The 25,981-nt window shown below is 34.1% G+C and overlaps 1 protein-coding gene across 1 annotated transcript in view; it reads right to left on the minus strand.

Annotated features, from left to right (window-relative positions):
* Nucleotides 1-5,046: 5,046 nt before the first annotated feature.
* The window catches only part of Negr1 (neuronal growth regulator 1), an 819,223-nt gene continuing 798,288 nt past the window's right edge, over nucleotides 5,047-25,981 (minus strand). Inside the window, exon 7 of the mRNA XM_027949536.3 lies at nucleotides 5,047-5,171. Coding sequence (XP_027805337.1) covers nucleotides 5,047-5,171 — 125 coding nt within the window. The remainder of the gene's footprint in view (nucleotides 5,172-25,981) is intronic.

Consider the following 25,981-nt stretch of genomic DNA (forward strand, 5'->3'; position numbering starts at 1 on the left):
AAGATATCAATTTCTAAATATTTTCTCTAAGCTTGAAATCATTTGATATAAGTGCATGTGATTATGGCATTGAAGATTACACCTAGGGGTGCTTTACCCCTGAGCTACATTCCCAGTCCTTTTTCTTTATTTATTTTGAAACAGTGTCTTGTTGAATTGCTAAGGTCTCACCAAGTTGAATCTGCCATCCTCTGGCCTCAGCCTCCAGAGTCCCTGGGATTATAGGTATGCACAACCAGGACTGGCTCAAATTCCCTTATCTTGAATGAATCATTCTTGGGAAAATTTTCTCTTTAAAATCTTTTTTACATTTCTTCCTGATAGGCTAAAGTGAATAATTGTTTTCTGAATACCTGTATGCGGTTTTGAAGTGTTTGTGTTTTGATCTATTATATTCCCCCCTCCAAAAAAAAAAAAAAAAAAAAAAAAAAAAACCCTAAAAATAGCTCAGCTTCATGTGCTAGCTTTCTAGATCTGCTACTTGGTGTTTCTGTTTCTATTATGTAATTAAGTTCATGACAAAAGTTGAAAAGGCAAGGAATAATGAGGCAGTAGGAAAATTAAACATATTAGATATATGTTCACTGTTTGTAGGGGGAAGGCTTTGGTGTATATGGTTTTCCCAGAATAGCAATAACACCCATATTTCAAAAGAGCTTAGTAAACCAAGCATGGATCTTTTCATGATTTGGTGCATTGTTTCATCAACCACATTGTTCCCATTTTTTTGTTGTTGTTAATTATTATAAATGGACAGATCTGGGAAAGAAGGCTTAAATTGTTCATTTGGAATGAACTCCCATTTGTATATTATAGTATTCACACATTAAGGGTGCTCAGTCAAATCACATGTTTTGTTTGGAAGGAAAGGTGTTTTCAAAAAAATTCTATCTAAATTCCTTGAAGGAAGCCTATGCTCACTCTGACTGTTATTTTATACCCAGCCCTCTTAAGAAATTACACTTTGGCTTCTATAAGCATTGGGATTTTCATTTGCTTAAGCTGTAAGACTGTCAGGATTTGATCATTAGTCTCTATAGCTGACTGCTGCATTTCAACAAGTAAAAGTTCTAAATAACTGATATTAAAATATCTCCAGAAAAAATATTTCTAAGCTAGATGTAATGAAATTTGTTAAACCTCTTGGGAATCAGCAACAGTGAAAAACCATGTGGAGGTGTTTGAAATTGTAGCATCAAAACTTTTCAACCAGTATTGCTTTGAAGGATGTGAATATGATACAATGAATGAAACAGAGAATGAAGGAGGGACTAGGAGAAGCATGTTTAAATTATTATTTCTTCCATTTTTTTCTCTTAAACTAATAGTTTTTAAATGAGTCAAATACATATTTAATTGATAAACTGACTTTATATTCACCTATTGGAAACAGTACAACATTTTACATCAGATTATGAAATATGGATGTTTTACTAAAAGACAGGAAGAGATTTTTTTTCCAGTCTTTAAAGTAAATACATATTCAAAGAATCTTAAGGCATACCATTTATTCATATTCATATCTATTGAAATACTGTACATCCACATACTTCAATAAATAGTTAAAAACCTGACCTCTTTTTAAATCATTTCTGGATTTCAAAAAACAACTTTTATTGAAAAGATTAAATAGGTAACTTTTGGCTGTGTCACAAAGCTAAATACAATGGATAAATTAACAATTTATCAGTAATTTGATCAATATAGATGATTGGCTTTGATAATTCAGCTTTTCAGAGTTTTCTGACTTCACACATAGGGGTATTTATATATATATATATCTATATATTTTTGTTCTGAATTATCTGGGTAATATTCTTAGTTCTCCAGTCTACTTTCTAGATATAGCTTAAATGTTATGATGAAGCATTAATTTTCAGTGAAGTTATAAATCCCCCAAAAGTGACTTTATGTTTGAAATTCTCTCTCTCAAATCTTAGTGTCTCAAAAAAATCACACAATGCTATAACTTGGGCAGTACTTTTCATTATATAATTGCTGCATAATAGAAACTTAATGGTGTAACAGGACTTACGTGTTGAATGAGATAATTGTAAAACACATTACACCACTTGCATTTAAACCGAGAATGCAAATGAAAAAGCTAACTACCCTAACGTTCTGCTTCTTGCCTCCCTCTCATTCGTCCTTTCTCCTATCTTTCATCCTTTCCTCTTTTTCCCTCTTTCTGTTCTTCCTTTCTTCTATTTCCTTTGTCTTCACCTCCTTTTCTGTCTTTATTTTTTTTTCTCAACTGCTCTTTATTTTCTTTTCTTCTTTCTTGGACAAAAATTTTGGGGCAACAAAAGGAATCCCACAAATGAAACCTGTGGAAAACACAATGCTGAAAGGAATAGCTTAAGAAATTATTTTAGATTGAAAGATAAATCAATTTTATAAAACTGCTTTTCTGAAATTGCAACAATCTTGTACAGTCAGGACTGATAAAATGGAATAATCAAGACATTTCATATGTCCATAAATGTAAAATCATCTACTTGAACATTATATGCAATACATTCACACAAAAAAGCAAATACTGTAGCCTTATTTGAACAATATTGAACTCATAAATACTCATGATTTCACTCTGTCCAGGGGCTAAGGACTAGGAATGCTGCTGTGATACAGAAAAACATAGTGAATACCTCCTCTATTTAAAAATGTCACTCAAGAAAGTCTCTTCTAACATAAAGGCAAATACATATAGCTACTGAGCTATGACTGTACTTCTGTCACATTCTATGGGAAAAACACCAGACTCCACAAATTCGGAATCATGACAACACTTTGAACTAATTATTTGGTTCATCCATAGTTTATACCTCAATTTACCTCACATTAACCCTACAAACCTTACAAAGAGGAGGTATTTTTAACTCTAGGAAAACGGTCACTGTATAATATGCATTCTTGATCTGTTTCTTTCTCCCAAACAATGTACAGATGGTTAACACTTTTGTGGTAGCACCACTATTTCTAGTAAGTAGATTATTATGGAGTGTGCCACTTTAAAGCTGCAATACAAAAAAAAAAAGTATTTTTAGTTTACTCGCCAATTTCACAAAGAATATTTTTAAAAACAAATATATAATACATTTAAATGCTATATTTTAAAGCCAATTTTAATATATCAGTCAAAACATCATAGATTTATTACAGCTAGTAAATTTCAGAGCATTATGCCATATTATTGCCATTTTGTGGGAAGACTATATTTATGCCTCCTAATTTATGAGTCATCTTTCTAATTAAAATAGATTTATGGCATACTTTGTCTTTAAATTTTATTTGGAAAAAAATCACAATTTTCAAGTCATCACTTCTAGGGCAAAATATTAGCTATCTTAAATATGTGTGACCTCTGTAAAATTTCTTATATCTAATCTTAGTAGTAGGATGTGGGTTGTTGGTATGATTGTAAAAGATGACTATCCGTAGAAATGTAGGTGTGCTGAAATTGGCAACTTCATCAGACCTGTAACATGGCTTTCAAGGCTATGGTCTTTCTTTGGTAAAGAGTAAACCATCAGCCTATTCCTGTAATATAATAGTTAGACTCACAGAATTTTCCTTCAAAAATGTAGTTTTCATTCTTTAAGTAGAAAAAAAATGAATACTCACAGTAATTGAATAATTAATACATCTTAAGATATTCTCATCACTGGTGTCTGTCTTCATTTGATCACATCTTACATATATCATGTAAGAAGAAATAAAGCATGGTAATTTTTTGGCTTCACTTGTTTGAACTGAAATGGTTATAAAGAAAGATTTTATTAAAGAGTTATTTACTTCAGGGATTGATCTTTTGTATACTAATATAGAATATTTGATATAAAATATTTTGGAACTTTTTCAATGTAACATGCATTCCAGATTATCAACTCAGTGATGTTTTTAGATAGAAAATATGCAAAATGCTCCTGTCTGCAGGAGCACTGTTTCTGTCATAATAACTTATCTATCACAAAACCAAATTAGTTTTGAGTGCTTACCAACTCATGTGATATTAGGTGATAGGACTTTGTGTCCTCTCTGACAAACCATCTTAAAAATTTAAGCTTGAAATAGTGAAAGAAAAAAAGATACTGTCTTGCTCAGCAATCCCTTGAGTGGACTGTGCTGTCATTTTAAAGGGAATTATTTCCCACAGTAGATCTAACATTTAACTTCAACGAAAGAAATCGTACGGTACATTTACTCTTCTATGTGATTAAATTGTTTTTCATCCCAAGAACGGAGTTATTGTGGGGCAACACTCTCAAACCCCACTGATAATGAAGGAATACAATCCAATAGCTCCTTTGTTCTTTAGAGATAGGATATAGTTTAACTTTATCATTGTGGTTTATTTTTTTCCTTACAAATTGTAGGATTTAGCAAAATGTTTTATATTAGTTGGAGACAAAGAGAAAAATATTTCATGAAGGCACACCCATGCTGAACTTACAGGAAAGAGAAGCAGAGCTGCACAGCCAGTTATATTACAAGGCTCATTCCTGAAACCTGAATATCATGCGAGCAGAAAAATCTAGATATGTGTTATATTTTGAAGAAATGATCTGAAGGCAATATTATTTGCTTTTTTATCAAAAAAGGAAAAAAATGTGTCTTTGTAAATGTAGATTGACTCTTATTGAAACAGGGAACTGAATGCTTGTATTGCAGCCTTAAAGAATCACATGTTCACTGCAATATTCGTTTTTGTAAACTACAGCCTGCAACCTAGCAGACCATGACTGAATGCTTTTGAAAAGTTGTAGATTACAAACATGAAATCACAATTAATATCCTCTAAAAGTAATTTCAGAGCTTTCACGTCTTAAAAAAAGGACAATGTGTACTGCTTCACAAGGTAATGTAGCTAATCAAAAAAGAGTAGAATTAAAGTATTTACATAATGAGCAATTCTACAGAAGGCGATCATCCCCATGTAAGCACTGCTGATTATATCCCACGCTGCTTTTAACAAACTGTACCAGATTGGATCCAGCCATCAGCACTTTCAGAGAATCCTTAAAAGCCTTTTATGGGTCTTTAAATTTATTGTAGAATGGCATTCTTCAGGTAGAATATGCTGGTGAAAGAGGACAGTGTCAACACAAGGTACCAGCAGGAGAAAAGAACGTCAGCGCTCCCGGTAATTCCATACTGGGCTGTACTTGGAGCTGGAAAGAAATGGAAAAGATTAAATCAAAATCTAATTTGTGCTTTTCAGGATCTTGACAATAATCAAAAGACAGCTGGGTGTACTGGGGAGAGCATTGGCTTTGGGGTCAGACAGAATTAGGTTCACATCTGATTCTGCTCTATGAGAATGTGTGGCCTATTTGACTAACCTCTCTGAGCTTCAGTTTTCTCAAGGGCAAACTAGAAATAACAAAAATAATACAATCTAGCTGGCAGAGGTGTGGTGAGAATGGGAGATGAAGCACAGAAATACACTATACGGGGCTAGGCACGTGCTAAGTATTCGATAAACAACCACGAACATCCTTATTCCTCATATATATTGTAAATATTTATAGTTGTGAATAATATTCATTCATGCATCTATTTGTAAATCTTTCTGATCAGTCAAATATTGTATGAAATACTAGAAAAACAAAAAAAGAAATTTTTTCTTCCAAGGACTGTTTTTATATGTGTTTGGGTAAAGGCATGCAAACAATTATAATACAATCTTAGGAATATTAGAAATTGCATGTGCAAACTGCAGTGACTTGGAAAATGGTGCATTTAAATCTACCTGAGCAAGAGGGGGATGATTTAACAGTTTTACCAAAAAGAGCTGCCATTTGAATAGAGGAAATAACACATCCCAAGGCATGAGGAAAGGAGAGATCAGACATACTTCTAGGATCTAAAAGTAGATTAGTCGTGCTGGACCGTGAAGTTTGAGCCTGAAGTGGAGGGAATTGAAACTGGAGCTCTAGGCAAGTAGAATGACCTTGATTGTAATGAAAAGAGTTTTAGTTTCTAATCTAAAGGAGAATTTGAAGAATTTGGAGTGGTTGGATATATAACCATATTCATATATTAGAAAGATCACAGTATTATACACAAAGAAGTTCATGTGGTACTTAGCTAACAGTTATGCTGAATTTTCACCCAAACCCTAAAGATTCATCTAGTCTGGGATATGGTTAGCATCTACTGAGGAGATTACATTTCACTTCACAAGGGGGTGGCTACCTCCTGTATGTGGATTCTGTTCTCCAGAAATTGAATGTTATATGCATGCTCAGTATTGCTCAGGACTGAGTTTTGTTTAACACAGTAATAATAATAGTAATAACAAAAAATCCATGTACTTATTTTAATTACCTTTTTTAATAGAAACTTTCATTAATTCAAGCATTATTTCCCAGTCAAAATTGAATAATGTAATAAAGAAATATACCATTCTACCCCTTAATTCATAACTCAAATCCAGGAAGTTGCTCAGGGTTTGAATTACTAGCAGGTAGTTTTTAATGGAACTTTCATAAATGACAGTATTAGTATGTCAGAAGAAGAACAAATTGTATTGTTTATACCACTAAGGAATTAAAGTGGAGGAAAGATGCACTGGCCCCTGCCAGTGGGAAGATTTCTTGACAATGCAATCGCTGACTCCAGATGACTAGAACCCAGTGCTGAAGCTACAGAGAACCAAATCAACTATTTAATGTATCTAAATGCATTGTAAATGAGGGTTGTTTTTAAATGAAAACCTGATGAAGACAGTATATCTATGATTGAACAGATACCTTTCAAATATATGACATAAGTCTAATTTAAAACCAGGGAACTCATTATTTTCTTTCTCAATTAAGACCTGGAAGAATATTTTAAAAATATAAATGAATATTTTATTTTATATGACCTTCTTACTAACAGTTGTGTCAGAATCATCTTTTAAGAATCTACGTGTAACCAAACTTATAAAGAAACAATAATAAACAAATAAAATGGTTTAATAAATAAGAAAAAATATTTTAAAAGCTAAGCATACAAGCCAGAGGTAGATTATTTTGTTATAATGACAAATTCAATAGTACCTAAGCATGTAGAATATCAATAACCCTAAAAAATCATCCATCTTTTGGAGTGTATGTTAGAGCAATCTTTCCTAAGTCCTGGCTCTTCCTCTTACAAGCTGAGCTGAATACCCTTTTTGTGTCATTAGACCATGATCTATATTCCTTTATTATATCATTATTACACTAATTGCAAATGTTTGTATATGTATCTATTTCTAGATCGAGGCCCCATCTTATTTATCTGTGTTTCCCTGACAGAAAGTTTGGTATATAGTGAATGGAAGATACTCAAGAAATGTCTAAGTGAATGATTCAATGACATAAAAATTAATTTGTAATTAAAATGTGTATTCCTATCACAAACAATCAAATCTCTTCTGAAACAAGTCTCATACTTAAAACCTAGTAAACAAATAAAAATACTTTCCTTGACTCATTTAGCAAGCTTGTATTGAACTCAATACCAAGCACCATATTGAGTGCTGGGAATTCAATGGTTTATAAGACATATATGGTCTTTTTGACATCTACCTTCATGGACATCTTTTTTCGAAATGTGTCTACCTCTTCTTCTGCTCAGTTTACTATCATTTTAAACAGGGCAAAGATATTATCCATAGTATCTTTTAAAATTAATGATGACCTTACAATTAAAATAGCAAAGTTTTTGTCATTGATTCACTTTTTAGTTGTTTGTGAATGTAATATTATTCTAGTACTAAAGTAAACTAGAAGCTGTCTGCTGCATTGTTAGCCAGCAATTATTATAGCTAATGGACTGCAGGAAAATTATGAACAATCACTAGGCCACAAAAAATTAGTCAAGGAAATGTGGCATCAGATGCCCAGTATAAGTCATATATCATCATTCACACTCTTGTACTGCATACTGAATGTCTTTTATGTTTTGAAAGTTGGATTAAATAACACATGAACAAAAATAAATAAAACCCAATCCTCTCCTTCAAAAAGAGTTCACTCTAGTAGGGATACAAATAAACAGGCAAACAGAGAACATAGGACATACACACCTATAAGGACAATACGGAATCCTGAGAAGGATAAGAGACTATGGCAGGGGAGTAGTTCAGGCAACAGTATTAAAAAGAAACAAAAACTGACTTTTTAAAAAATAGAATTTGCACTTCAGTACATACAAATCTCATTTTTTAAAAATGGTGTGCAGCAGTCTTTGTTGGGGTATCCCATTGTTGTGTAATTTCATTCTCCTGGATGAACATTTATCATATTCGGTTTCTATGTGTTTGTGACTACTGGACTGAACTATTTGGAGATAAGATCTAATGGTATTAACATTAAGGGTCTCAGGGATATTCTGATTTGTTTCACATGTTAAATTCCAATTGAATTTTTGTAGATGGACACAATACGTGTATTTATTTGTTTTTATTTTATGTAGTGCTAGGTATTGAACTGAGTGCCTCATGCATGTAGTGCTGGGGATGGAACCGAGTGCTCTGCCACTGAGCCACAACCCCAGTTGAATTTTTGATGTTAAGAAATTAAAGAAAATAAAATTAAAGAAAATAACTATTAGCTATAATTAGAAATTAGCTTCAAGACTCTGGTAAAGTATCACCTACATCAAAAAGAAAAAAAATCATTTATAAAAATCCCATGCTACATTAAGCATTCTTCTCTGTTCTCCATATTATTTAGTAACTCATAAAATCATGTTTATACATTTTACTCCAACTAGACCAAAAACATTCCAAAGCTAAGATCTCTATTTTTTTTTATTTACTGATCACAAAGTCCATAATTTAGAAGTTACTCAGTATTTTTTTTTCAAATGATTATATGATTTACATCTATTTACCCTACTATCACCACAAACATAAGGAGACATAATACCATGACTTCTTTTTTTTTCAGATGAGTATTGTCTTTCCTCTCCCATATTTTGATGAATCTTTTCTTTCTACTTTCTGGCCTATTGCTTTTACTCATTGACTCAAGTGCCTGCACAGAGCACACACTAGATGTGTGAAATAAATGAGTGAATGAGGAGTGTGATAATACTCAAGGGAATGCCTATGGTTTACTAGATGCCATGCAGGGTAGTTTAACTTATTCTGATATGTACAGATCAGACTATCTGCCTTAAGCATTTTGAAAAAGAGGACAAATTATAGGCAGATTATAGGGGGATAGAACATGTACTGAATTTTATAACACCATCCTCTCACTGCAGAAGGCAGTGAGTGCAAATAAACCAGAGGGCCCCAGCTATCAACATGAACTTTCAGGAGGCATCTGGTATGTGCCTCTCTGTAATGGTCAGATCTTTCATAAGGTTCTATTTTTGACTATGTGTGAATATTGTACTACTATTATCCCAAGTAAAATTAGGAGGCATAGGTCACATGCTCAGAGAGTAGGGGCCTATGGTGAGGGCTTGGGGTCCACTCTGAGTGACATGAGAGACCAGAGGAGAGTCTGACCATTCTAAAATTATCACTTGGCTACTTTGAGGACAATATGTTAAACTAGAGGAAGAAAGAGTAGGATGTTAGCTTGAAAGCTTCAGGAATCCCTATTGCCTCTGGAGAAAAGACAGATACATAGTCCAGAATTCAGAGTCCTCTATTGTCTGGTTATAACCCACTCATCCAAACTCATGCCTACGCTCAACTCTAGACTGACAAGCCATTTTTGAACACACAGTGTTTTACTACCCCATGTCATTTGCACATGCTACATCCTTAAGCCTATGTGGCCTTCTTCTTATATCCCTTCTCTACTTATTAAATGCCTAATCAACCTTAAACATCTAAAATAACCTCTTTTGAGTTAGGCATTGTGTCTCATATCTGTAATCCCAGTTACTCAGGAGGCTGAGGTAGAAGGGCATAAATTCCAAGCCAGCCTGGACAATTTATTTGATTTTGTCTCAAGATCTAAAATTCAGAGGGCTGGCAATGTAGCTCAGTGTTTGGGTATCCCTAGGTTCAATCCTCAGTATTATAAAATAAACAAATAAAATACCCCTTCCTCCATGAGGCTCCCTCCAGTCTTTCAGGTAAGAATTATTAATATCCTTATACTGATTTCAGAACTGGTTCCTTGTTAACATACAGTTATAAAATCTTCTACTGACTATAAGCATTTCAAAATTATGGGACATTTCTCCCAATAATATGTGTTTATGTATCTTCTATCAAATGTGTTCAATAGATGTCTGTTCAATTAAATGTTGGAAAATATTCCTAAGTATACATTTGTGTAATTTGAGAATAATTTTATAAGATATTCTATTTCAATAGTAATTCCTATGATTTTTTGCCCTTAAGGAAAAGAGTATGATGAAGAATGTGTTCTTTTTCTTTTATAACATCTATTTAATCAACACCTTCTAAGTAGAAAGAAGAAAATTTTAAAGAAGGAAAAGAGAAAGAAAGGGGTTAAGAAAGGAAAAAGAAATCAAAAGAGATGAGGATTTAAAACAGAGAGAAAAGATGCCCAGCCCTTGAGCAGTGTATTAGTTTCATATTCACCATTTTATTTCAGGGAAGAAAGAGAGAGAAAAAAAGAAATAGGGAATTTTAGAGAGAGTGTCTTGGTGACACTTAGACACTTGGTGACACTTAGAGTTGGCTGTCATACTTCCTGGTTTCTTAATAAGGCTAAGGTATTCTAGTTTTTTTTTTTTTAAATAAATCATTGTGTTTGATATATGCACTTGGAGACAGATAACATTGGTTTGAATTCTACCTCTTTTGCTTTCTAATTGGACTAAACTGGGCAAGTTTTTTTTTTTAAAACTTAATTCATTATTTTTACTTAGTTCATTATTTTTATAAGTGGTATCTCAAGTTTACAAGTAGATTAAAATGAGTCAATGTAAAGTAACTAACAAAGCTCAAGCACCCACTCAGATATTGTGAGGATTACTCCTCATTCACTCATGTATTTAACACATTGAGAGTGTGCCTGATGCCAGACATTCTGATCCCTGGGAAAAATAGAAATGTCCCCTGTCCCCACAGAATTTTCTTTATAGCTTAAGATAGTTTGGATGCAACAAGCACATTTTAACTTCATTTACTTAACCTATACTGATTAAATAAACCAGTGTTTCTCTGGTCTTACAAAAATGTCCTCCTTTCTCTCTTAGCAAAAAATCACAGTTATCTGTTTCCTTAGCTTCTTTGGAAGGATGTATTTTAATGTCAGTTACTGTTAGATGATGTGCTAGTCTCTTTTTGCAGTCTCTTCCATGTCAGGGAGTGTGACCTTTTCCTCCTCTACTCTCTCCTCCTCTTTTGGCATTTCCACATGCCATTCAGAGTGGGGTTTCATGGATGACCTAAAGCTTGCTGGGATTTTGGAGGAGTTCTCAGACATGGAGCAGAAGTACCCAGGATAGGTGTAGAGTCTAAGCCTTTGGGATTTCTCCCAGTTATCAACAGGAAGATCCAATCTGGGTTTTAACACATATCTTACATCTTGTCTAATTATGATTATCACTCCCAATTACTTACAGCTGCTGCATATTATTTTCAGTCTTGGCAGTTTTCCCTTGTATTGCTCTAGATTTTATTTTTAGGCAAGAGCAAATGTAACTGTGAAATATTTAGTTTTGGTACAATACCAATTACTCGCCTAGGCAATTTCCTTAAATTACACAAGCTTTAACTAAACTAGCTTTGAGTCATATTTTTAAGATTCCTGTCACAGTCTTAGGTAGAGTTACTTAAAGTACATTAATTCTGCTTCCATAAGACAAAACTGGCCTTAACTCTCATTTTCCCAAGGAAGCTTCTACCTTAACGGGAAGTGAATGATATACACCCAAATTATTTCATGTAAGAAAGCAATTAATGTATATTTGAAACAGAAAGCACATTAGAGTACTAAAAAATTGTGCACCAATGACTCGATCCAATAGGTAGTGTGACCCTGTCTCATCACATAGTGTAGAATGAGTTTCCTTAAAAGATAGTTTAATCCTCTTTTAAGCCATATCCACCCCTCTATGCCATCAGCAGGTGCAGGAAACATATGGAGGCTCTGATTACACCTCACATTTTTTCACTTAATTCTATCAAAACTCTGAGTGGAGTTTAGGGGACAAGAAGAACAGCAAATGGGTTATGTTTTGCAACTGAATGCATAGTTTCGATTGTGGTATCTAGAGAAAGTAGGCAGGCCTCCATATAGTGAAAGTAAGCAGGCTTCAGTATAATGACATAATCTCAGTATAGTGACATAATTACACACAAGATTATGTGTAATCACATGGCCCAGGTCCTAACATGTGATATAGTGTGTCACAGATAAGGATGGACAAGTGGTGTCTTCTCATACACTACCACACTCATGCGACACAGTGATGCCCAGGGAGAGGGCTTGGTGTTAATATTGCATGCTGCTGTACTCTGGGATCTTCTTCCTCCCTTAGTCTTTGGGGTTCAGCAACTGTGCCTATTTAGTGCAGTTGTTATGTGGTAGAGATAACAATGGATAGATTTTCAATTCATGTTTTTGCTCAACAAATCTTTCTTGTATAGTGTATACTATTTCCTAGGAATACAGAGAGATAAACACACCATGGTCCACTTTTCCAGAAGCTCTTGATCTGATAAAATAAGACTTAATTTATGAGCCTCTATCAGAGACAACTCCCCTGGTATTTAGGGAAAGAATGTAAGAATTGGATATGTGGCTTCAAATTCTTGTCAGTCAGCCCTTTCCCTTTCTTTAGATGGAATCAAGCTAACAAAGTGCACATTGATGAACTTTTCTTAAATTAGAGGTCTAAGGGTTATAGAAAAAAAATCTATATTTTAGATACTTCTTCAAATATTTTGGATTTTTGTTTTTTATTTGATCAAAAACTGAGTAGAAATTCCAACATCTTTGGTAAACTGAGTTTTCACAATGACAAAAAGTATAAAATAATTATTTTCGTAAAAGTTTCTCTTTTTTTGTGTGTTATAAACAATGAGGAGAATGGGTAGGGAAGTTATACCATCCCTATCTCTTTCTGACTAGTGATATTTTCCTGACAACTTGATCTTAGTAATTACTAAGCTATTTCTCTGGCAGACCAACATCCTGAGTCCTACTCTGTTTACTGAATAACCATCTTGCCAAAGTTCATATTATACCATCATAACTACTCATCATCAATTACAATAGGTATTCCAAATATCTATCTATCTGTCTGTTATTACCCAGATTCCAAAATATGTATATTTGTAGATAAATACCTTTACCTGGTAACAGCCAAATGAAACTCTTCAAGATCACTGCCTCTAATCTGAGATATGGAGGTTAAGAAAGCATTTACCCAAATAAAGACAAGTTTTGTTGTCTTTTTCTGTCCTAATCATTGAAAAAAGGACAGATCACTAATTGCCCATCAATATCTTCTAAATGTATTATATTTTTGTTTCTATAAAATCAGAAGTAATTTACATAAATATACTATTTCTGTTTTGTAGTGTGTTGTCAATTCAGGTACTTTTGTATAGCTCTAAATAACCCTTTAAACTTGGCATGTTCCAGTTGTCCATCAGGTTAGTTTGGAGAAAATGAGTTTCTATATAAGCATTCTTATATATTTTAGAATACGTGTGTCTCTGTATGTAGGTTTGTGTATGTATGCATGTTTTAAGAGCAGGTTTGTTGTGTAAAATATATATATACACAAAAGATATACAAATAACCTTTGCTATATAGATTTTAGTTTGGGCCTTTAAGGCAACATCTAGCTGAAGAAAACAGGGCTTTATAGAAATAAAAATAGAAACCCAGCTGTGTTCTTAAGGTCACTAATAGTCACTGCCATTAGCTGTATCTTTACCGTGACACTAGTGTGGTTAAAAAAAAAAAAAAACAAAAAAACAAAACAAAACAAAACAAAACCAAACAAACAAACAAACAAAAAAAACAGGAGAAATTGCAAACCAGCAAACATTTCTGTTAGTTGAAGTCTCTTTGAAGATACTATATATGTGATTACGTGGGTGTGAATTATTTAAGTTTTTATATGGATGTCTAAACTTGGAGCTTTAATGATTACATCATCTTTTTATTATTATTATTATTTTTTGCATATTTTGTGTGAGGAAGTTTACCCTAAACCAGCTTATTTTCTGTTCTTCTGCAACATTGTTCTTTCAGCAATAAGGATCAAGAATTTCATCGGTTTGGTTATCTTTTCCAGTTCTGGAAATATTCCATATACCTTCAAGGTTTTGTTTCTTCTGTTTTTATCTTTTCAAATGTGATTAAAAGCTAGTGATTGGCCTTGCATTTTTCTGATCTTACAATCTAGGCTGATTTTTGGTTACTCTGCCATTGTATTTTGGCTATTAAAAAAACCTTAATAAAATCTAAAAGGCTTTGTATGGAATTTGACACCTCTGTATATTTTTCGGAAGCTACCTTTCCAGCCCTGTCAATGTTTGTTCTCCACCACATTCTGCACAAATCACACAGGGGGAAAGCTCTCTGTTCTTAGGACATGGCCAGATCTTTGCTCATAGTGTGCCTTCATCTGAGAGGGCCTCCTGTGTCTTTGTGGTTTCTGTGGTTGAAATATTACCCATCTCCAATGCAACCTGCTCACAAAGTTAGGATCTGTCAGAACTCTTCGGGAGTTTTCAGCTTTCCAGATAAGGAGAGAAAGCTGGTGGGGATTGAGCAAATAAGACCAGAATTCGGGTATGCTGATTCTCTGTGCATCCAATTCTATGTAGTTTCCCTAAATCACTATCTAACTCTGATTGGAATTAATCTGTCAATTCCTCTTTTCTTTCATAGCCATTTACTTTGACCCATACTTTATTACTGTCATGTTCATCTTCTTTATTAGAGTCTAAGTTTCTTGAAAGCAAGGATCATATTTAATTTACTTTTGTATCACTCATAGCATTTGATCAAAGGATGGTGCTATCAAATATTTATTATATAGCACCAAATTATAGATGCATTGTTTTAATTTCTGCATTTCAATGAGACTTAATATAAAGTTCAAAATAAAACAAAAAAAGAGAAAAGAGCATTTTAAGACAGATGATATCATTAGTCAATATGCGGGACTTAGAAACATTGACTACCATTATAGAGTACATTGGTTCCATCTTACTGGAAAAGAGAGTATTTTCTTCTTGGTTGTCTATAAAGATATGATATCATAAATACACAGTTATACATACACAGAGACATATGTATACATGCTCACACACAACACACACACACCCAAGAGAACTTTAAACAGTCACTTCCATCTAGACTTCTATTTGAATGTGTTAGTGATGAATGGAGACTATATTGCTTCCAATTTAGCATACTATTTGCTAACCTAGCCCCCACAGTTTTCTGAGCTGAGAAAGGAGATATTATTTTCTTCTTCATGGTGTTGTGATAAGTAAATGAGACAGCTTAAAAAGTGCTCAGTACAGTGTTGATTTAAGCGCTCCATAAATAATGGCTTTAAAAATGTGTTAATATAAGAAGTACGGGTGTGAGCTCCTTTCTTGACCCAAGATGAAATATCCTGTTGTTGGAATGAGGTACCACGAAGTTCCATAAGTAAGAGAGAATAATACTCCTACCACATACACTGAACATGGAATGCTTGAGAACCTACACATGCTGAGTACCTACTGTTTCCAGTTTACTATTGTATATTGGTAGGATATTGTTTTTGTACATAATTCTTCTGAGTAGATTATAATGCTCTAAGTAAATCACACCCTGTAACTCCTTGGGTTTGAAATACATGTTTCTTCTACTCAGATTCACCCTCCACTACTCCTTCCCAATTCTCTAGCCTGTATCTGACTTGTTTGGCCTTCTCCTTAAGAACCTAGTTCAGGGTTTCCTCTAGGATCACTTCCCTGCCTGCTCCCTCCCTGGAGGCCCCACTGCAGCTCACTGTCTGTCATGGCCTTACTCAGTCTGGCTTCCTCCCTTGAGGATGGGTTCCTAAAGTACAGGGATCATGATTCTTGATATTTTTATCTTTCTTTTCTTCTCTTTTCCTCTTCCCCAGTGACTAGCACTGTGACTGCATATAAGAAGGACTTAATGAATACCTGCTCTTTTATCTCTACATGAGATAAATTTGCAAAATATACTGGTTTTTATTCACGGCTTGTGTCTTGTCTTACATCCTCTCATTACCTTATTACTTTAGCTGTTGCTATGACAACCAGTTGTGTGCAGAGCAAACAATTCTGAAGTAGATTTCACTTGGCTTTTCAGAGGATCCCCAGTAGAACAGAGCCTCATTACACACAGCAAGGACCAGGTCAACAACACATTCTTGTATTGGATTTATTCCCTCCCTATTTTGTTTGGTTCAACTGCCCACTAGGGTTCCCTGAAATTCCTTCCCCAAATAATCATTTATAAGCGAGTCGTTCATTTTGGGTAAACCCAGACAAAGACAACAATCTTGAATGAAAAAGAGAAAGACAATAGATTACAGATACTGGGTCTAGGGCAACTTCATATCCTCCCCAACTCATGGTGTTTTGCACATAGTGGGTACACAACCAATTAATTTCAGGTAAATAAACCAATTGAAAGTAAACAACTTTTCAATCTCTGCCACTGCTCTTCTTGGCTTATTACAATTTTCTCAGTTTCATCACTTTTACGAGGTTTGCATTAATAATAGTGTTAGCAGGCACATTCTCCTAGTAATGAAAAAGGGATCTTAAAATCTTAATTAAATCTTTTTTTTTTTTCCTCAAATACTTTGTCCCAGGAATCTCACCCACTGTTTTACAAGATCATCATTTTGGTTTGTGCTATACCAGCAACATTGTCTAATGAAAGTCCTCTCTCCCATTGTATTTCTTAAATATTTAAAGACACTCATGGTTCTTATATTTTTATTATGACTTCAACTATAAAATGCCTCTCTCCCCTACAACCTTGAAATGCTCTTTATTCTAGACTTTATTTCTACCTAAGTTGATCCAGCTTGCAAAATGGAAAGATAAGAAATACTATCGTTATGGAAGGAATTTGGTAACATACACATGAAAATAAAAAGACATGTCCAAAGGATGCAAAAAATAAAAAAAGATTAAATTTGCATAGTGACTCCAGAACTCAACACAATCTAATCTATTTTTAAAGATTAGTAACATCCTTTAAAAAAGTATAGATAATAAGTTGGTCATAATTTCTTCGGACACTAGTCAAGATATTATAAAGAGAAGGGTAACATTTTTTAGACCTTATATTGAAATACCTTTACTCTGACTCATTGTTGAGATATTCAAATTTGATCACTTATGTTAGTGTTTGCCTGCCACAGAAATAGCAACTTCCTGCATTAATAAATGTTTCAGTCCATCAATGTTAAGTTTTATATCCATAATTTCTTTGGTTATAAAATACTAGGGAAAGCCTTGTCATTTCATAAGGCAAAACCTTTATTTTATTGAGCACTGCCTCTGCTTTAATAGCATTTTCAGTTATTCTTAATCTGAATGTATACATTAAAACCTAAAACTGGAAAATTGTTCTTTTGAACTTCAGTCAGAAAAATCATAACTTAGGAGTAACTGACTTTATATTGGTAATCATGTTATTTATTCAATGAAATAATTTATTGATCACCTACTCTGTGTTAAGCTTGGTGCTTGGTACTCAGTACACAAAGATGAACAAGACCTAGTTCTTGGCTTTAAGAAATTTATAGTCTATTGAAATAAAACATTCCATTCTAGAAGAAAAGGAATGATTTTCACCAAATCATATATTATTCGAGTTCCAGGGTGAAAAGAAACTTTGAAAGACTCCATTCTTCTTTGTGAAAGTAAAAACTAAATCAGAAATTCAGTTAGAGAAAGACGTTCTAGGCTTGTGTCATTTTGAAGCCCAAAGAGACTGGAATCTGGAGAGTGAAGAATGGTGCAGAGAATTAATGCAGGTTTCCAGGCTTTGAGTTCAGGGCCTGGCCCAGCATATCACACTGTCCACATTAATATATTTAGCATTTTGTTTCTGGCATATAGCTCTCTCACTGCTCATTAATATTAAATGCAGCAAGTATAATTTTAAAATATTTCTAAATCTAATATAATTAAGAGAATCTTGTAGTCTAGTAAATTATCCAAAAGTTAGTCACCTCTTTAATTAGTCATTTCAACCAATGAAATATTAAATGAGTTTCTTCTGTACATGTGCTGAAAGTTATAGAATTGCATTTTTTTAAAAAAGAGAGAGAGAGAGAAAGAAAGATAGAATTTTTAAATATTTATTTTTCAGTTTTTGGTGGACACAACATCTTTATTTTATTTTTATGTGGTGCTGAGGATCGAACCCAATGCCCCGCGCATGCCAGGCGAGCACGTTACCGCTTGAGACCTATCCCCAGCCCATAGAATTGCATTTTGAAGTACCAATTGTTGAAAATAATTTCTAAGATCTATAGTCAATGTCTGCTTTATTTGCTTCTCTCTAATATATTCAGTTGGACTTTTTCAGTGCTTCAAGCCTATGAAGCTCATACTAGATATTTTTTTGATTAATATTAGTGATAGTTAAGTAACCATTATATTGGAAATGTGTTATGAATGCTTAATTTATTTGTATGGGAGGAATATTGCCTAGAATCAAAAGAATAGGCATCTGTAAAATTCTGCTATCTGTCTAGACTCACTGTTGATTCTCTGTTTCTCAAAGGTACACATGAAATCAGAAAATCAGCATTCAGAGCATCTTTGCATAAAATGCAGCTTTGTTTTGTTTTGTATTTTCCAGTGAAGTCGCAGCTTCAGTGTATTATTCATGCTTTAGGTCAGGACTTGAAAACTTGAAAAATAGAAAAGGGATTAAGGGAACCGTATATTCCTAGAGAGCAAAGCTATGGTTTAAAAACAATAAATGTGTCAATTTGGTTTTACTGCAGTAACTTTTCAACCTCCTAGTACACCAATATCTAAGGGTAATTGCTAATGAAATCAGAGAGCCACATTTAAATATGTGTTCTAGTATACATTTTCCATTTCACACTAAATTGAACTATAATCACAATTATTAGGGATACTTGGCATCATTCCTATTGTCAAAAAAAGAGTATCTGAAGTTTCCTGTAAGTTAAAGTACAAGATTTAAAGAAAACAATCACACATTTTGGTGTTTTCTTAGAAACATGTCATTCTAAAATGAACTGGGCTACATAATTGCCCTTGAGTGAGTTTTTTAAAATTATAATATTAGAAAAAAAGAGTTGATTTTTTTCTCCCTTTTCCCCCAAAGGGAAAAGATGTTAAATTCTAATATCTCATGGTTACTGTGCTGAAAATAAAGACAATAAGAGGGATGAAATAAGCCCTGTGCATTTTTCTACTAATCTTCTGGGAATCTCTTCCTATAGAAAGCCATTTTTTGTCTATAGTATTTAAGCTATTCTTCTGATATTCTTGACAGGAACAAGGTGATTGTTTCTAAAGTTTAAGCAGCTACCTGCTTGCAAAGAGTAATAGAGCAGCTTTATCCACATGTCTGAATTAGGAAAAAAAAAAAAACTCACCAATAATACAAATAGAGGTTTTCATTAAGCAGCATTCCTGTTTATTACAGAGCAACAACAATAATTTTTTTGGATTTCAATTTAACATTGAAAACAAGTCCCAATTCCCCCATCTCTTTGATGCAGCTGGCTGCACTATGCATAATGTCTAATATACAATGGCAATGTCTATTGTTACAGAACTGGCTTATTTGTGTATTGAAAGCTTCATTCAAATTTGTATGGTTCAAAATGTTCAATGAAATGCACAAATTGACTAGTTCAATATTCCTCAATTTGTCATAATGGTTTCTGTGTGAGTGTTTTTCTTATTTAAGATTGCCAAAATGCCATTTTTTATTCTTTAAGGAACAAGGTGACAATTCCTGTGAAATCTCACAGTTGAATGCTAAAGGCAAGGGCCTAGGTCAAGCTCAAAGCCACTTATAGGACTACGAAAGCCCATACAGACTGTATCTGGGTTTAGCAGGTATAGGAAAATAACTTGCCAAAGGCCTTGTATTACTGTTTGCTGACAAGAAAAAGAAATATGATGTAAGGATATTAAGGAAAAGATTTGTAAGCGAAAGAGAGTGGCTGAGCAGGAGTAAAAGGAGTGTTGGAAAAGGTATTGAAACTTGAATAACGTTGAGAGAAGAAGTAGTCTACGGAGACCCTGTGACTGAAAGTTTCATTGAAAACACAAACATATTCATTTGGAGCCTTGCAAATACCTTTCTTCATATTGGACAGTTTGAATCCTTTCCCATTTGTAGATATGTTTGCTAAATGAGGAGTCCACTAATTCCATTCATCCTTTTTAAAATATTCTTAAAATACATCCTAAAACCATTGACTTGCATTTGAGCTAGTTTTTAAAGTATGGAGAAACATTTCAACTATGGTTTTATTTCTTGATCACTCAATCATGAAAAAAAAAATAGAGTCAAAAGACTATTTTAAAATAAGGGAAGGATATAACATTCTGGAAGAAAATGTTGAGAATCACTATTTCTTAGGTGGCAGTTAGAGACATATATATCACATGTTGTTCCATTAGAGATGTTACTATTTTATCACTTTGCTGGTAGGTAGGGATCAAAGGTCCGTTTCCAACCAGTTAGACAAAGTGCTGGAAAATCTAGATTGTTCTTGATGTAGCTTACTGTATTAATTTCTGAGAAGACACATTTCTAGGGCTAAATAAAAGATAGAATTTTTGTTTGGGGCAGGGCATGCAAAGGACATTTAAAATTTTTTTTCACTTCATTGTGTTTGTGAATTCTATCATTTTGATCATTTCCAGCTGGGCGTGGTGGCTCACGCCTGTAATCCCAGTAGCTCAGGAGGGTGAGATTGGAGGATCCTGAGATCAAAGCCAGCCTCAGCAAAAGCAAAGTGCTAAGCAACTCAGTGAGACCATGTCTCTAAATAAAATATATACAAGGGTTGGGGATGTGGCTCAGGGGTGAAGTGCCCCTGAGTTCAATCCCCAGTACCAAAAAAAGAAACAAGAAGCCTTTTTTGATAATTTTCCTGTCTTTTTCTTAAGCAAATTTAATTGCTTTTAGAAAGCTTTAAACATAAACAATTAAGACCACCCAAATACTGATGTGCTATGAGCCAATTTCTATCTATATGGTGTCGATATTAATACATTTGGATTATTGTGAGCATTGGAGGGGATTCTTATTTGTAATTTATAAATTTATAGATTTATAAATTAGTTTATAAAAAGCAATTTGATCTCAGGGCACACTTTTCTAGACGCTGATAAATCTCCTTTAAAAGAAGGCAGAATTCTCCGCCAGTGGCAGAAGTCACAGATTCACTCCTAGAGGGAGATTTGCCTTGCTGTTGCTCTTTTAAGGACCAAGGGGTCCATGCATTAGGGAATGCAGGTGACTTGGAAGTAGAAAACTTCCTCCTTCTGATGGCAAGGAAACAAAGACCTCTTTGTCACAACCATCAGGAAGTGGGTTCTGGCAACAATTGGAATGAGCTTGAGAGCAGAGTCTCACCTACATCCTGTAAACAAGAGCCCATCTTAGCTAGCATATCAAACTTACAGAATTGAGAGCTAATAATCTGTGTTGATTTCAGCCACTACATTCTTGATCATGTGTTCAAACAATAAAAAGCAAATGCCTTTTTTTCATGGGAGTGTGTCACAAAAGCTGTTGAAAGGCAATACAAGTCAGGTGTGGTGGTACATGCCTGTAATTCCAGTGTCTTGGGAGGCTGAGGCAGGAGGATCACGTTCAAAGCCAGCCTCAGCAAAAGTGAGGTGCTAAGCAATTCAGTGAGACCCTGTCTCTAAAATACAAAATATACCTTGGGTTGTGGCCAGTGGTTAAGTGCCCCTGAGTTCAATTCCCAGCAACTCGCACCACCCTCCCCCCCCCCAAAAAAAAAAGAGCAATACAAGGATTAAAGAGACAGAGACAGCATATTGAAATGGAAAGACATGTTAAAATGCAATGGCTGAGTATCAAACATTAAGTGATCTTAGGTCTCAGAAGGTCATCTTACAGTGGGACAGTCTTCCCAGATCAGGAAGCTTGGAAGCATGGCGAGGCTTGCCAGGGCAGAATTTCTAATAGCTTCAGATCTCCCTTTGAATTGATTTGTCAACTTTGAATCAAGTTTTTGCTTAAACGACACTCTCTAAGCCTGTATCTATTTTTCATTGTCACTACAAACCTTACCCCTAGGAAAACAATAAAAACAAAGGCTCCAATCAGATTCCAGGGGTCACTACTATTGTTCTGTTGAGTTGAAAGGATATAATCATCAGCCACTTACAAATCCAAGATTACTCCCGTTTCAGGCTGTGCCCTGAATGAGATAATGCATACCTACATGTAATCTCTATACAGAATATAACAAGAAAGCTTGACCGGAAGACTCATGTGCACCCCACAGTGCACACCTTTTTAATATACAATAGCTAAATCTAAACACATCTCAATGAATAACTAATCCTAGTAAGCCTACAACCACATTCATTTTTCTAACTCTTGTGGTCAAATAATAAATACAGATGATACAGAAAATAGGCACCATGGCAAATTTGTACAAACAGAGTTTAGAGACGGTGACAGAAAGCTTAGTCAAGCAAAATGCTCACAATACATAAAGCAAAAATCAGGATGAAAAAACATCAAACATTTCCCTGAGGCTCACGATTGTATAAGAGGGTCCTTTGGGTCCTTTAGTTTAGCACTATGTCCTCTTTTCCTAGCAATCACACTCCTACAGCTAAAAGATGTTTGGACTAGGACACTCATTATTTACAGCAACTATTGAAGCTGCAAGAATATATACATATATACATAGTGCAGCAGCTGAAGAGTAAAACCCTCAGCTCTCTTATTTCCCCAAGGTTGCAATCTAATTGTGTTTCCAGTAGGGGAAAAAGGGCACAGATATCTTCCTCAAAAACCTTTTATTTTTATATGCAAAAAGTAAAGTCAATATACTTCTTTCACTTATGCCACTTCTCCGTTTAAGCTGTTCTTTGCTATTCTTCGTGCATGAATAGAAGACTGGCTGGAATGAACAAAGCATGGATTTTGTTGTTGTTGTTGTTGCTGCCATGTAAAGTTACAGCAAATAAACTGCAGAGAGACAAGAATAAATGTAGAAATAACCTAAATCTTTTTATGTAGATGAAGTAAAAAGGCAGTCTCCTTTAGAATTGTTTCTTTAGATTATAATAGCAATTTATGTTAAAAGGCACTATGACAAATCAGCTCATCATTTATTTTAAGAAGTCAAACTAGAATGATCAAGTGTACTGTAGGTGGTATTTCATCTTATCATATTAAAACAGTCTTCCCAAATGTAAAAGATAATCTCAACTGCTGTGTTCTGTAAGCAAGCAGAAAATTATGTAAATCTGATTTCCTTACTATGCGCTTGCTATCTCTTTAAAGCTTACTAAATCATATCCAGATTTGTAAACACAAAAGCACTGGATCCAAGATACATTTGCTTTTCAAACACTCAGAATGAGAAAAGGTATTTTGCAGGGTGTAATTGAAAAATTCCTATCTGTTTTCAAAAGCTAACAAATCAACGGGTTGTATGAGATTAAAAAAAACCACAAAACATCACCTCTTAACTTATTATGGGCTTAATTGCTTCCTCATAATGGAGTGTGACAATGTGATTGCAATAAGAATAGCACCTGCTTTGAAAATCACATATCAAAGAAATGCCAGTAAGGGTATAGGAAGCCCACACAGTAGACATGTTGAAGTTTGTTTTTTTTTTTTTCTCTGTTCTTAAATGGGGCTGATTCTTATTCTCTCTCTTTTAAGCCTGTTTACTCTCATTGCCTGAATAGTTAGTGTTTACTTTAGTAGCTTTCTAAAAATATCAGCTCCTGTATGCCCACCTTGGAGATGGAATAGAGGCACGTTTACATGGTTAGGTATTTATCTGAGCTTAAATCTCACATACAGACTTTATAGACACAGTAGGGCCACAAGATGCTCCACCCGAGGAAGTAGAGACGACTGTGTGAACCGGAGTGTGCAAGCATCTTGAGTCAATAACCATGCCAATGAGACAGACTGTCATCATTTTTCTTTTGTTCTAAAAAAGGGAATCCTTTGATGTTAAAGTTCATTAATTAAATTCATTGTTATTGTGATTTGCATTAACATAGTCTAATCTATTTGGAAATATGTGTTTAATATTATATATTTTTAACATTAATTTCTTATTTTGAGTTTAGAGAAAGGCAGGAAATCCTTTACTTTTCTATGGAGAGTTAACCAAATGCAATCAATCAACAGGTTAAAAGAAATTTAAGTAACCAGCTATGTTTTAGTTAATAAAGATGTATGATGTTACTTGCACTTTTAAATATGAATAAGAAACTAAACTCTGTTTCTAGTTCCTGGCATATAGCAGGTATTAAATATTTGCTAAGTAAAGGAGTTCTTTTCAATAAATTCATTAAGCAACAAAATATAAATCTGGTTCTGATTTTAAAGAATGTAGCTATTGTAAAATAAGCCGATCTTCCATTCTAATCCATACCTTCTAGAATTTTAAATGAGATGACAACATGAGGAAAGTAAAGAAGGACAGAGAACACTGAGCTAAGAAGATACAACGTAAGTCATATAAAGAAAATGACCAAAAAGGCAAAAGGACAAACAATAATGAGAGATGCTCAAAGGGAATTATGCGTTCATACAAAAGAGAAGCTGAGAGACTGACAACACACTCTCTCTCTCATGCATCCAACATTTCAGAGGCACACAATGACACTTATCGAAAAGGCAAAGAGAGACTGAGAATTATAATCATGGTGAGGGGTGAGATGGATTGGAAACAGCCTCAGCTTATGTGTTTATAGAATGTCGCTCCAGAAGACTGCAATACCCTCTTTGTATTTCACAGCAGAAGGTATGAATGGCAATGCCAGCTCTTGGTGCTTGCCCTTCTGGCTTGATGACACTAAGCTGAGGTGTACGTTTGGCCTGTGGGCTGAAGGTTTCACACCTGCTGTCAGCACAGTCTGTGTTAAGTCCTATCCTCAATAGTACACATGTAATAACACTGTTCAAATCAATGCTTCACGAAAATAAAAACAACTTATCGTCATTGTTGCTGCATTGTTAAGGCTCTCAGTATAATCCCTAATAAATTCAAATGCTGGAAACATAATAACAATGTGCTTTCAGTGAGGTGCATAGTTAAAGGAGGATAAATAATTGCATGTTTGAGGATCTCTGGAATTTAGAACAACAAGAAAAAAAAAACCTTATTCTTACATAGACCCGCTATATTTAAAAACCATTCTAGGATTTTTGCATATCTAAATTTGTTTACTTATTACAGCCCCATTTTATAAATGGGGAAAATTAAGACATGCAAGCATTGCATCTCAGATTTAAGTCCATCTATGTGGCTTTAAGATCTTTGTTTTTAACTACTTTACTATTTGCCCCTCAGAGATAAGCCAAAAGATATAAAACTTTTAAAAGTTTATAGTAAGATCTGCCATTTAAAAAAAAAAAAAAAAAAAAAAAAACCGGAGGGGGGATAGTAGAGGATAGGAAAGGCAGCAGAATACAACAGACACTAGTATGGCAATATGTAAATCAATGGAAGTGTAACTGATGTGATTCTGCAATCTGTATACGGGGTAAAAATGGGAGTTCATAACCCACTTGAATCAAAGTGTGAAATATGATATATCAAGAACTGTGTAATGTTTTGAACAACCAACAATAAAAATTAAAAAAAAAACCCACGGAAATGAAGAAAATCCCTTTTTATTTTCTTTAATAAAAAGAAAAAAAAAATTAACCTTTATCATCTACAGGTAGCCTTTTCTGCAACTTCTATTTCACAAAAAAAGCCAATAAGAAATAAGAAGAAACCTTGGCATGATGAATACATATATTATTTTTGGTTCTTTGAT

Source organism: Marmota flaviventris, chromosome 10, assembly GCF_047511675.1.
Source record: "Marmota flaviventris isolate mMarFla1 chromosome 10, mMarFla1.hap1, whole genome shotgun sequence".
NCBI classification, from domain to species: domain Eukaryota; kingdom Metazoa; phylum Chordata; class Mammalia; order Rodentia; family Sciuridae; genus Marmota; species Marmota flaviventris.